Source organism: Bufo bufo, chromosome 5 (assembly GCF_905171765.1).
Source record: "Bufo bufo chromosome 5, aBufBuf1.1, whole genome shotgun sequence".
Classification (NCBI taxonomy): domain Eukaryota; kingdom Metazoa; phylum Chordata; class Amphibia; order Anura; family Bufonidae; genus Bufo; species Bufo bufo.
Window position 1 is genome coordinate 129,564,359 of NC_053393.1, and position 14,375 is coordinate 129,578,733.

The 14,375-nt window shown below is 45.6% G+C and overlaps 1 protein-coding gene and 1 non-coding gene across 2 annotated transcripts; both read left to right on the forward strand.

Moving 5' to 3' along the window:
- Positions 1-2,662: 2,662 nt before the first annotated feature.
- On the forward strand, positions 2,663-8,683 carry RPS20 (ribosomal protein S20). The gene is made up of 4 exons (XM_040431699.1): positions 2,663-2,806; positions 4,706-4,805; positions 7,026-7,099; positions 8,465-8,683. Exons 1-4 carry the CDS (start codon positions 2,804-2,806, stop codon positions 8,645-8,647), a joined length of 360 nt encoding a protein of 119 aa, XP_040287633.1. The 5' UTR covers positions 2,663-2,803; the 3' UTR covers positions 8,648-8,683.
- Positions 6,877-6,942, forward strand: LOC121003004. Its single transcript, XR_005779399.1, has one exon. It is a non-coding gene; the product is annotated as a small nucleolar RNA U54 (small nucleolar RNA).
- Positions 8,684-14,375: the final 5,692 nt, after the last annotated feature.

Genomic DNA, 14,375 nt, shown 5'->3' on the forward strand with positions numbered 1-14,375 from the left:
TGTAAACCCAGTTTTGAATACCTTGAGGGGTGTACTTTCTTAGATGGAGTCACTTTTTTGGAATTTCTATTCTAGGGGTGCAAGGTGGGGCTTGAAATGGGACATGGTATAAACAAAACCAGTCCTGAATCTGCCTTCCAAAACCCATATGGCGTTCCCCTCTTTCTATGTCCTCCCGTTTGGCCAAACAGTAGTTTAGGACCACATATGGGGTGTTTCTGCAAACTACAGAATTAGGGCAACCCATATTGAGTTTTGTTTGGCAGTTAACCCTTGCTTTTTTCCTGGAAAAAATGGGTTAAAATGGAAACTTTTCCAAAACATTGAAATTTCTAAATTGTTTCTCCATCTGCCATTAACTCTTGTGGAACACCTAAAGGGTTAACAAAGTTTGTAAACCCAGTTTTGAATACCTTGAGGGGTGTACTTTCTTAGATGGAGTCACTTTTTTGGAAATTCTATTCTAGGGGTGCAAGGGGGGGCTTGAAATGGGACATGGTATAAACAAAACCAGTCCTGCAAAATCTGCCTTCCAAAACCCATATGGCGTTCCTCTCTTTCTATGTCCTCCCGTTTGGCCAAACAGTAGTTCAGGGCCACATATGGGGTGTTTTTGCAAACTACAGAATCAGGGAAACCCATATTGAGTTTTGTTTGGCAGTTAACCCTTACTTTATTACTGGAAAAAATGGGTTAAAATGGAAACTTTTCCAAAACATTGAAATTCCTAAATTGTTTCTCCATCTGCCATTAACTCTTGTGGAAGACCTAAAGGGTTAACAAAGTTTGTAAACCCAGTTTTGAATACCTTTAGGGGTGTACTTTCTTAGATGGAGTCACTTTTTTGGAATTTCTATTTTAGGGGTGCAACGGGGGGCTTGAAATGGGACATGGTATAAACAAAACCAGTCCTGCAAAATCTGCCTTCCAAAACCCATATGGCATTCCCCTCCTTCTATGTCCTCCCGTTTGGCCAAACAGTAGTTTAGGACCACATATGGGGTGTTTTTGCAAACTACAGAATCAGGGCAACCCATATTGAGTTTTGTTTGGCAGTTAACCCTTACTTTATTACTGGAAAAAATAGGTTAAAATGGAAAATTTTCCAAAAAATAGAAATTTCTAAATTGTTTCTCCATCTGCCATTAACTCTTGTGGAACACCTAAAGGGTTAACAAAGTTTGTAAACCCAGTTTTGAATACCTTGAGGGGTGTACTTTCTTAGATGGAGTCACTTTTTTGGAAATTCTATTCTATTGGTGCAAGAGGGGGCTTGAAATCGGACATGGTATAAACAAAACCAGTCCTGCAAAATCTGCCTTCCAAAACCCATATGGCGTTCCCCTCCTTCTATGTCCTCCCGTTTGGCCAAACAGTAGTTTACGACCACATATGGGGTGTTTCTGAAAACTACAGAATCAGGGCAACCCATATTGAGTTTTGTTTGGCAGTTAACCCTTGCTTTTTTCCTGGAAAAAATGGATTATATTGGAAAATTTTCCAAAAAATCGAAATTCTTACATTTTATGTCCATTTGCCATGAAGTCTTGTGGAAGACCTAAAGGGTTAACAAAGTTAGTAAAATCAGTTTTGAATACCTTGAGGGGTGTAGTTTCTAGAATGGGGTCATTTTTGGATGGTTTCTATTATGTAATCCTCGCAAAGTGACTTCAGACCTGAACTGGTCTATAAAAAGTGGTATTTGGAAAATTTCTGAAAAATTTCAAAATTTGCTTCTAAACTTCTAAGCCTTGTAACATCCCCAAAAAATAAAATATCATTCCCAAAATGCTACAAACATGAAGTAGACATATGGGGAATGTAAAGTCATCACAATTTTTGGGGGTATTACTATGTATTATAGAAGTAGAGAAACTGAAACTTTAAAATTTGCTAATTCTTCCAAATTTTTGGTAAATTTGGTATTTTTTTATGCAAAAAAAATTACTTTTTTGACCCAATTTTAGTATGTCATGAAGTACAATATGTGACGAAAAAACATTCTCAGAACGGCCTGGGTAAGTCAAAGCGTTTTAGAGTTATCAGCACATAAAGTGACACTGGTCAGATTTGCAAAAAATGGCCTGGTCCTTAAGGTGAAAAAGGGGTTAATTTAGAAACATTTTTTTTTTTACCTTTAATAAAATAAAAAGACAAACATTTATGTAAAAAGCAGCCATAGGTGTCACAAAAAAAATATTTTAAAAGCCCAAAAATAAAAAGGCTAAAGGGATTGTGGAGCACCACCAATCTGATACTGATGACCAACCCTGAAGACAGCTCATCAAAATCTGTAGCCCGGAGAACCAGGACGTGCAAATTGTTAGGTCATTTAGGGCCAAAACACTCTGGTCTTCGAAGGGTTAACAGATGTAGTATAACTTGCCACTGCCCCCAAAATATGTGGGCGGAGCTTTTAGAAGGCAGGCAGAACTCAACAAACAACTGCTTGTAACTGCAGGTACAGAGTCCTCTTGGCACAGAAAGATGGATCTTCCACATGTGAGGTAATCTTTACGTCGGAACGGCCGCCGGTTCCTAATTTGTGGTCAGACTCGTTGAACGTTATGAATAGTAGAGTAAGGGACGAGCGCCCTGACTAAACATGGCGGCCGGCGACACGCATGATGACGTATTTCCTGTAGGCCGGAAGCAGGGGCAGTATAAATAGCTCGGCGGCGGGCGTGTTCAGTCTCTTTGAGTACAGCCGCTGGTGTGTCCGCACCTTCTGATAGCCTGCTCCTGGCTCACCGCTGTTCGCTCTCACTGTACACGAATAAGTCGGTCAGGAAGGTGATCAGACATGGTGAGTGTGCGCCCCTGCCCCCGGGGGCCCGCGGAGTGCCGACTCTTTATCGGCTATGAGGAAGTCGATGGTGGGACGACACAGCCACGCACCCTGTTGTCCAGGTAGTCCCCCTGTGCTTGAAGATGTATTCCAGGGGTGGCCGGTGCTTGCTGATCTGTCATACGGGTCAAGTCTAGCTCCAGCTCTGGGGTCTTGTCTGTAGGGTTGTAGACTATTAAAGGGCTTATCCAATTTCAAGAACCCCCCCCCCCCCCCTCCAAATGTGCAGGGCCCTTCACTGGTAATATACTTACCCCGCTCCCTGTGCTGCTCCCCGCATTGCTGCGTCTCCACATGGATGGAAACATCCGGTGGGGGGGGGTAAGCAGCCAATGGCAGACGGGCACGAGCCTCCCTAATATCGTGTGGGACGCTTGTCCCAGTCTGCTGTTGGCTGCTCCCCCAACCCTGGATATTTTCATACGTGTGGAGATGCAGTAGTCGTGCGGGGTAAGTACATTACTGGTGACAGGCCTGGCAGATGTTTTTCTTTCTTGAAATTGGATAACCCATTAAAGGGATATTCCAGTAATCTGCAATTTTACCCCCCCCCCACCAGATAGGAGAACCATTAGGACTGTATCCTATAGCTCCCTCAAAAATGGAGTGACAGGTGGGGATGTGCACTACTGCTCCATTTATCTTTATGGGACCTGCTGATGTCCCCTGCCCAATAGAAGGGGGGGGGGGGGGGGTAGCTAGGCTTGAGCGAGATGAGCTTAGGATCATATATTTGAAGTCGATTTGTTCAAGAACTTGAATGTTAATGCTGTTTCCGTACAACATTAAAATGTATTGGCTCCGTGGAACCAAATGTGCCACAAGACTTCTGTGAATTATTACTTTATTCATATCGGCATATGTGTTTCTATACGCAGATATAAGTAATAGTAATTCACTGAAGTTGTGTGCGAGTTCGGGCGAGACTACGCTTGTCTCCACGGCGCCAATATATTTTAATGCTGTACAGTAGCAGCATTAACATCAAGGTTATTGAATGAATCGACTCCCGCTCCATAATACGAAGGTTGATCTGCTTAAACCTAGAAATTGCTGTGAATTACTGGAACACCCCTTTAAATAACTCCTTTTTCTATACTTGGGACTTATTTCTCCTTATACTTATCTGTCCTTTAGGCCTCACAGCCGGGACCATTTTGTGGTCTGCAAAATACGGAAGTTTGATTTTTGTTGTCCCATTGACTTAAGTGGGCTTGGGGTCCACATTTTGTGGATGCATATAGGATGTGCTCTGTTTTTTTTTTTTTTTTTGTGAGATGGACTTGCGAAAGTAGAAAGTATGCTGATGAGTTCCATGTGCGTTCCGCATCCGTTTTGGCAGCGTGTGCCTGGTGTTTGATAAGTGGCCCCCACTGTGCAGTGTTTGGGATCTACTGATAGAAATGGTGGAGCACTTTAATCTGACATCAGGAGCCACTTCTGTCATGAATGTGTTGCAGTAAAATGCCCTGTGGGTACAGCTGTCATGCTGGCACTGCTGCCTAATCCTGCAGGCAGGGTGTTCTCTAGCCGATCGTCTGTTCCCTCTGATACTGGCAGTTGAATAAGGGGGCAATGGCTGCAGCTTCAGATGAAGTTCACATGCTGCATCTAAATGCCATAGGCCCTGTAGGATCTTTAGAATTACTTTATGGTCTTACTTTTTTGTTTGAGATCTTTCTTATAGGGAAGCATTGAAAGTACAGGTGTGGTGATGCTGCGTGTTTCTGTGACTCGTGGGTGATACTGCAGTGCCCTAGCCGAAATCTAAGCCCCAAGAAATGTTCTCCCACGTCTCCGGTGCACAGTGGTGTGTACTACTGACAATGCCTCATACTTGTATCCTTTTGTTTCCAGGCATTTAAAGACGCAGGCAAAGCCCCTGTTGATCAGGAAGTGGCCATTCATCGTATCAGAATTACACTCACAAGTCGCAATGTGAAGTCCCTGGAGAAAGGTAAGTAGCTTGAAACTATAATCTCCCTGGTAGCAGTGTACCCCAAAATGTAGGCTTTCTGGAGGAAACTAGACAACCCCGGAGATCAGCCTGGAATACAGAACTATTTACCCGAGCCAGTACCGCTGCTCCAATTCCTTCTGCTGGACTCTATTTACCAGGCTGCAGTGGTGACTCTGTCATCAGTATGTAATAACCAACTGGTCACTGGCCTGCAGAGGCTAGCGATTGGCTGCAGTGGTATCGATGTCGACATGACATCACTGCTGCAACCAAGTAAATAGAGCCGGGCCAGGAGAACAGGAGGTAAGTACTTCTGTCACTTATTAGAGTCTGATCCACAGGGTTGTCACATTTCCTCCTGAAACCAGACAACCCATTTAAAGTGGGTTTTCCAGGAGTAATCACCACTTATCTAATGCTCTCAGCCCACCTCTGTAAACAGAAAATTCATCCTTGCTTTCTCTGGCCCTCTGTGCTGCCTCCGCTGTGTCCATGTTCTGGACTCTTAATCGGGCACTGCATGGTCACGTGCTTCTGCAGTCAGCAACTGGCTTCAGTGGTGACAAGCAGCACATCACTACTGAAGCCAGTCATTGGCTGCAGCGAAGCATGTGACCATGTGGCATCGGATGTGAGCACTGCAGTGACCGGAACATGGTCCTAGTGGAGGACTGGAGTAGGTACAAATGAATTTTCTGTTTATGGAGGCAGGCTGAGGGTATTGGTTAAAGTAATTGTTCCTTAAAGAGGACCTTTCACCGATTCTTACCCTATGAACTAACTATACAGATATGTAGAGCGGCGCCCGGGGATCTCACTGCACTTACTATTATCCCCGGGCGCAGCTCCGTTCTCCTGCTATGTCTTCCGGTATCTCCGCTCACTAAGTTATAGTAGGCGGAGATACCAGTCCTTAAGTTATGGTAGGCGGAGTCTGCCCTAGCGCTGGCCAATCGCAGCGCAGAGCTCACAGCCTGGGAGGTTATTTTCTCCCAGGCTGTGAGCTCTGCAATGCGATTGGCCAGCGCTAGGGCAGACTCCGCCTACCATAACTTAGGGAACGGAGATACCGGAGGACATAGCAGGAGAACGGAGCGGCGCCCGGGGATTATAGTAAGTGCAGAGATCCCCGGGCGCCGCTCCACATGTATGTATACTTAGTTCATAGGGTAAGAATCGGTGAAAGGTCCTCTTTAAAAACCCCTTTAGGGTCCATTCACACATCTGCAAAATGGGTCCGCATCCGTTCCACAATTTAGCAAAATGGGTGCCGACCTATTCATTTTCAGTGGGGCCGCAAAAAGATGCTCATAGCAGTGTGCTGTCTGCATCCGCACTTCCATTCCGCAGCCCTGCAAAAAAAATGTCCTATTGTCCACAGCCATGGACAAGAAAAGGCATTTCTATCATGGTGCCGGCCGTGTGCACATGGCTGGTGTCTGTGTTTTGCGCATCTGCAGTTTGCGGCCTGCAAAACACTTGCAGACGTGTGAATGGGACCCTAAAGGGGTTGTCGGACACTGAAAGAAAAAAAATAAAAGCGCTCTGTCACACTTTCAGGACGGCAGCTCTTGTCCCTGCCGGATTAGGCTTTCGCACTAGTGTAAAGCTTGTCCAGCAGGGGAACAGCCTGCCGGATCCGGTTTAACGCTTGCACATGTGTGCTGCTAGTGGTCTAGTCCTATTCACGATTATGTGGGAGGGAGATGTGGCCACAGCATGGCAAACATGCCTAGAGGCAACCGACAAGCCTAACACTAGTGTGAAGGATGCCATATACAAGCATGTGACATCTGCATCAACAGCTTCCTCATCGGTCAGTGTTCATGTGTGAATATGGCACATCACTGCTTGTGGTCTGGCAGCGACAAGGATTTTTTTTTAAATGCTGTCCAGCTGTTGGACAGCTCCTTTAAGATGCATCTGGTAGTGTGGCACATTACAGGCCTGGTTCGTTGGATTTTCTGAACGGATATTGGCCTACTGTGTGGTATAGAAGCTTATGTTTGTGAGATCCTGTGTTTCTAAAAGGAAGTTCTGCTGTTTGCTCCAGAAACTAGTCTCAGGTCGGCAATGAGGATGATCTTTTTCAATGACTGTCAGTGATTGATTTATACGCTATTCTGAGCTGACCTGTGATCAGACTGTCTGCATGTTTTGGGGCCATACATGCCAATGATACTTCAGTCTTTGAGTTAAGTGTTATTTGCCTTTTAGTCTGTGCTGACCTGATCCGTGGAGCTAAGGAGAAGAACCTGAAGGTGAAGGGCCCTGTACGCATGCCCACCAAGGTAAGGGGACGTTCAACCTACAAATGTGTATTACATTGAATATATGTAAATATAGCGATGATTGACACGCCATGGACTTCCACATATAGTAAGTACTCCTTAGTGCTTGAACTGGATTTTATTTGTGTGCATGGTCTACTTATTATATATGTTGCCCAGTCACTCTTGCCCTCTACCAATCATGGGGTGGACACTTAAAGGGAACCTGTCACCGGGATTTTGTGCATAGAGATGAGGACATGGGTTGCTAGATGTCCGCTAGCATGTCCGCAATACCCAGTCCCCATAGCTCTATGTGATTTGATACATATGCAAATTAACCGGAGATGAGTCGGAGCTTGAAATTATGACTTCTCTGGTCACACAAGTAAAATATGACTTATGTTAATTTGCATATGTATCAAATCACACACAGAGCTATAGGGACTGGGTATTGTGGAAGTGCTAGTGGCCATCTAGCAACCCATGTCCTCATCTCTATGCACAAAATCCCAGTGACAGGTTCCCTTTAATCCATGTCCCCCCAGTGCTGGCTATGACTGCTAGATATGCTAGTGATCTAGATCAGTGTGCTCCCAGACAGTGTGAGCATGACATTAATTCAAAATGTGAACTTTAGGACAGATTCAGATTAGTGATATGACACTCGTCCTTGCTTTGGTCAAAACTCGGACATGGTTTTTAAACAGCTCGCTCAGTTGGTGTCATGTCTGGTCTGTTTCTTCAGACCCATTCACTTGAGTCTTGGTGGAAAATCAGAGGAGCATGCTGCAGTTTCTTTGCATGTGTCAGTGGTCTGCAGGAAGTCATCCGTGTGAATTGGCCAATTGACTGCTACGGGTCGGTGTTCTGTCCAGGTTCTGCGATAAATCTGCACGTAGATGGGATTGCCTGTCTTGGCTTGGTCACAAAAAGCCTGCAGTTTTGCATTCCCTTTGATGCCTTCCTGCACCTTAGTATCCCCCCTCCTTTACTTGGTTTGTGTTCACATGGTGGATATGCTGTTTGATTTGGAGGTGTTGTGAATTTTGCCCTTTGCACCACAGAATTGGCAACCTTTCTCCCAAGTAACATGGTCTGGTTAGTTAGTGGAGGACATGTTCTGTCCTTTATGGGACAGACGGAGGTCCTCAGAGTGCCTTCTGCATTCATATATCTGTTCCGTCAAGATGGAACATGTCCTATACTTGTCTGCAAAATGCAGACAGGAACCCATTGAAATGCCGCATGCACACGGACGGCATTTGTATTCTACGTCCTGCTAAATGCTTACGGTTATGTGCATTGTGTTAAACTAAGTCTAGTTTTATATTTAGTTACTAGTTGTTTAAAACTAACTCTTTAAATTTGTTTTTGTTTTTTCAGACTCTGCGTATCACTACAAGAAAAACCCCTTGTGGTGAGGGATCGAAGACATGGGATCGCTTCCAGATGCGTATCCACAAGCGTCTAATTGATCTACACAGCCCATCTGAGATTGTGAAGCAGATCACTTCCATCAGTATTGAGCCTGGTGTAGAAGTTGAAGTCACCATTGCTGATGCATAAATGCCACACTTCCTCAATAAAACATCTTGAATGAAGTGTTTGTGGGTTCTCTGGTCCAAGGGTAAAACACATTGGAAGAGTTACTAAGCTTGTAGATGGTGTAAGCTTAGACAGGCAGTCTAGTCCTTCACCTGATGTGTCACAGTAGCACACACTGGGTGACAAATGTGGTGCAGAGACACTTAAAAGAAACCGTCCCATTCACTTCAATAGGACGGCTTCTTGGAATTAAACCTCCTCACTGCTGCTGTTTGGACGGCGAGCAGGCCAACAATGAAGGGAAGGCTGTTCTGGCGAGAGCACAGCTTTCTCTTCAAACAACTGATCAGCAGGGGTGCTGGACCCCTGACTGTCTGATATTGATGACCTATCTTTGAAAACCCTTTTAAGGCCTTTTTCACACGGGTGAAAATTCTGCACGGATGCAATGCGTTTGAACACATTGCACGTGCACTGAATCCGGACCCATTTACTTCGATGGGGCTGTGCACATGAGCAGTGATTTTCACGCATCACTTGTGCATTGTGTGAAAATCGCAGCATTCTCTATATTGTGTTTTTCATACAACGCAGGCCCCACAGAAATGAATGGGTCTGCATGAAAATCGCAAGCAAGTGCGGATACAGTCCAATTTTTATGCATGGTTGCCAGGAGATAATGGGGATGCGCAACCCTGGACCCCATTAAAGTCTAATCACTATTTTCCCTTAACATGGTTATAACAGAAAATAGCATTCTTAATACAGAATGCTTAGTAAAATGTGGCTCGAGGGGTTAAAAAAAACATAACTCACCTCATCCTCTTGTTCGCACAGCCAGCATGTTGTCTTTCAGGACCTGCACTGGTGAGTGCGATTATGTCAAAGGTCCTGAAAGACTATGACGGCTGCGCGAACAAGAGGATGAGGGGAGTTATGTTTTTTTAACCCCTCAAGCCACATCTTAGTAAACATTCTGTATTAAGAATGGCTTTATTTTCCCTTTTATAAGCATGTTAAAAGGAAAAAATAAATAAAATAGAACACCTAACCCGAACTTAAGTGAAGTTTGGGTCTGGGTACCACATTTGTTTTTTCTCACGTGCAGGCAAAACGCATTGCACTCGCGCAGAAAAAAACTAAACATCGGAACGCAATCAGTCAAAACTGACCAATTGCATGCCTACTAGTGTGGTTTTCCTGTAATGTACACGCGACGTATCTGGACCTAATCCGTCACACTCGTGTGAAAGAGGCCTAAGTGTTTAATTATAGACTGGAGCTTAAATTGCAAGTTCAAACTCTGAACGATTGATGGGCCTAGAAGTGCTTCACTTAGCATGCCCTTCAGAGCTTGGTACCACAGCCCATTTATCTAGTATAGTGGGCATCGCATAACGCTCATTACATTTTGAGGGATACCCCATTGGTCAATATTAATGGTTTCTGCTAATAGAGCTGTGAATGATGAGCTGATGTAAGTTGAGGCTGACTTCACCTTGCTCTCAGGCTCCATCAGTAGTCTTGGCAGATATGATTCCTATCAAAATGTGGAACCCACATTAGATCTAGGCAGACCCCATTGTAAGTCCATACGTGCCTAGTATCAGATTGGCTGGGATTCTCCATGTAAATGGAGTGTGGTGCAAATGTCTACAGAGCTTTAGCTGCTGAGAAACTCATGACAGTAGATCCCCAAGATGGCTGCTGCACAAATGCTTGGTTTGTTAAAGCGAACCTTTCACCAGGATTTCACCTAATAAACTATTAACAGTACCTTATAGATTATGCTCATTCTGTTTAAATGCATTCTTGTCCCGCTTTCCTGGGATGTATATTGATGAAAAAAACGACTTATAAAGTCCTTATCTCCAGCTCCTGCAGTCACGGTGGAAGTCAAGGGGGTAGCCCTTCCCTCACTCCGGGCTGTACCTCCCCTGCCCTAACCCCTAGTGAAACTGACACCCGGCTCAGTCGCCGGGACCGCGCTTGTACTGGCGGCGCATGCGCGGTTGGTCTCAGTAGCAGCGCGATCCCATCTAGGTGCGGACTGAAGCGCGATCCTGTGAGTGAATTGCGCATGCGCCGTCCGTCCCCGATGCCTCCCTGTCTTCTATTCAGGCGTGCGCCTGAAGAACAGAAGACAGGGAGGCATCGGGGACGGACGGCGCATGCACAATTCACTCACAGGATCGCGCTTCAGTCCGCGCCTAGACGGGATCGCGCTGCTACTGAGACCAACGGCGCATGCGCCGCCAGTACAAGCGCGGTCCCGGCGACTGAGCCGGGTGTCAGTTTCACTAGTTAGAGGAGGGGTTAGGGCAGGGGAGGTACAGCCTGGAGTGAGGGAAGGGCTACCCCCTTGACTTCCACCGTGACTGCAGGAGCTGGAGATAAGGACTTTATAAGTCGTTTTTTTCATCAATATACATCCCAGGAAAGCGGGACAAGAATGCATTTAAACAGAATGAGCATAATCTATAAGGTACTGTTAATAGTTTATTAGGTGAAATCCTGGTGAAAGGTTTGCTTTAAAGGGAACATCTGGTTTGAGGAGGAGACCATACAACCCTGTGGATCAGCTTTGAATAAAAAAAACTGATAAGCACTCAGTCTACCTGGCAGATCCAGTGCTTTGACGATGCATCAGCAACATGTGACTGCTGCAGCCAATCACTAGCTTCAGGGATGCACCAAATAGGTCAACGATTGGCTGTAACCGTTACATGACATGTCACAGCTGGGTAAATAGCCTGGCAGAGAGAACCAGAGATGGGGGCACTGGGTCTACTAAGTGAGTACTTGTTTTATTGTAGGCAGATCCCTGGGGTTGTCTGGTTTTCTCCTGAAACTATTAAGGTAATGTTCCTTACCCTGGCCACCTTTTTAAAGGTGTTGTAAATCTTTGGGGACTTCTTGGCCAGACCTGCAGAGGGAATCTGCTCCTTTGGTCACCTGTTGTGATTGACGTCTTTTAGTCAATGTCCTGTTTGACGAGTGGTGTGTGTGCTGCTGCAGCCAGTGACTGGCCAGTGTCATATGATGCATGGGGGAGAAGTCAATGATGCAGCGGCACATGTTACCCCATGAAACGATGTTATTAAAGGGATTCTGTCATGAGATTTTACCCCTATAACCTAAACATACAGTGGGGGAAATAATTATTTGACCCCTCACTGATTTTGTAAGTTTGTCCAATGACAAAGAAATGAAAAGTCTCAGAACAGTATCATTTCAATGGTAGGTTTATTGTAACAGTGGCAGATAGCACATCAAAAGGAAAATCGAAAAAATAACTTTAAATAAAAGATAGCAACTGATTTGCATTTCATTGAGTGAAATAAGTATTTGAACCCTCTAACAAAAAAAGACTTAATACTTGGTGGAAAAACCCTTGTTTGCAAGCACAGAGGTCAAACGTTTCTTGTAATTGATGACCAAGTTTGCGCACATTTTAGGAGGAATGTTGGTCCACCCCTCTTTGCAGATCATCTCTAAATCCCTAAGGTTTCGAGGCTGTCTCTGTGCAACTCTGAGCTTGAGCTCCCTCCATAGGTTTTCGATTGGATTAAGGTCCGGAGACTGACTAGGCCACTCCATGACCTTAATGTGCTTCTTCTTGAGCCACTCCTTTGTTGCCTTTGCTGTATGTTTTGGGTCATTGTCGTGCTGGAACACCCATCCACGACCCATTTTCAGTTTCCTGGCAGAGGGAAGGAGGTTGTCGCTCAGGATTTCACGATACATGGCTCCGTCCATTTTCCCGTTTATGCGAATAAGTTGTCCTGTGCCCTTAGCAGAAAAACACCCCCAAAGCAAAATGTTTCCACCCCCATGCTTGACGGTGGGGACGGTGTTTTGGGGGTCATAGGCAGCATTTTTCTTCCTCCAAACACAGCAAGTTGAGTTAATGCCAAAGAGCTCTATTTTGGTCTCATCAGACCACAGCACCTTCTCCCAGTCACTCTCTGAATCATTCAGGTGTTCATTGGCAAACTTCAGACGGGCCTGCACATGTGCCTTCCTGAGCAGGGGGACCTTGCGAGCCCTGCAGGATTTTAATCCATTGCGGTGTAATGTGTTTCCAATGGTTTTCTTGGTGACTGTGGTCCCTGCTAATTTGAGGTCATTAACTAACTCCTCCCGTGTAGTTCTAGGATGCTTTTTCACCTTTCTCAGAACCATTGACACCCCACGAGGTGAGATCTTGCGTGGAGCCCCAGAGCGAGGTCGATTGATGGTCATTTTGTGCTCCTTCCATTTTCGAACAATCGCACCAACAGTTGTCACCTTCTCTCCCAGCTTCTTGCTAATGGTTTTGTAGCCCATTCCAGCCTTGTGCAGGTCTACAATTTTGTCTCTGACATCCTTGGACAGCTCTTTGGTCTTTCCCATGTTGGAGAGTTTGGAGTCTGCTTGATTGATTCTGTGGACAGGTGTCTTTTATACAGGTGACTAGTTAAGACAGGTGTCCTTAATGAGGGTGACTAATTGAGTAGAAGTGTCTAACCACTCTGTGGGAGCCAGAACTCTTAATGGTTGGTAGGGGTTCAAATACTTATTTCACTCAATGAAATGCAAATCAGTTGCTATCTTTTATTTAAAGTTATTTTTTCGATTTTCCTTTTGATGTGCTATCTGCCACTGTTACAATAAACCTACCATTGAAATGATACTGTTCTGAGACTTTTCATTTCTTTGTCATTGGACAAACTTACAAAATCAGTGAGGGGTCAAATAATTATTTCCCCCACTGTATGCTTATGTCCGGAGTAATAAGGGTCCTAAGCTGGCCTTATTAAACTCCACTGTGGCTCTATTTGCACAAAAAACAGGTTTTTCTAACCTGTCAATCACTGACTTAAAGGGGTTCTGCACTTTCATTTAACTGATATATCCTCTAGATAGATCCGCTTCTGATCGGCGGGCGTCCGACACCCGGGATCCCTGCCGATCAGCTGTTTGAGAAGGCAGCGGCGGTGCCTTCTCACTGTTTACCGCCGACCCACTGACCCCACGACTAGTATCAACTAGCATGGGTGTGGCTAAGCATTCAAGTGAACAGAGCTTAGCCCCGCCCACTCGTTGATACTAGTGACGTCAGTGGGCCGGCGGTAAACAGTGAGAATGCCGCGCTGCTGCCTTCTCAAACAGCTGATCGGCGGGGGTCCTGGGTGTCAGACCCCTGCCAATCAGAAGCTGATCTATCCAGAGGATAGATCATCAGTTAAATGAAAGTGCAGAACCCCTTTAAGGTGCCCAAGGGGAGGTCCGTTAATACAGGGTGCCCAGCCGCACCCCTCACCGTCTGGTGCCCAGCGCTGCCTTCCGTAGCTCAGTGCCGCCTCTGCAATCCTACCCGTCCCTCTGCCAAATCCTTCGCAGTAGGCTCAGCCTGATGCGCCGCGGACTCCCGGCAGCGGCTTCGTTGAGCGAAGTGTGCTGCGGCCGGCGCATGTGCATCAGGCTGAGCCTAGTGCACAGGCGCGGGATCTGGCAGAGGGACGGGTAGAATTGCGAAGGCGGAGCTGGGCACTGGACGACGAGGGGTGCGGCCGGGCACCCTGTATTAACTGACCTCCCCTTGGGCACCTTAAGTGAGTGAATGACAGGTTATAAAAACCTGTTTTTTGGGCAAATAGAGCCACAGTGGAGTTTAATAAGGCCAGCTTAGGATTCTTATTACTCCGGACATGAGCATATGTTTAAGTTATAAGGGTAAAATCTCATGACAGAATCCCTTTAACCC

Coding starts and splice junctions, on each gene's coding strand:
- RPS20 (XM_040431699.1), top strand. Junction 4,806..7,025: donor TGTGAAGTCCCTGGAGAAAG/GTAAGTAGCTTG, acceptor TTTGCCTTTTAG/TCTGTGCTGACCTGATCCGT. Junction 7,100..8,464: donor CTGTACGCATGCCCACCAAG/GTAAGGGGACGT, acceptor TTGTTTTTTCAG/ACTCTGCGTATCACTACAAG.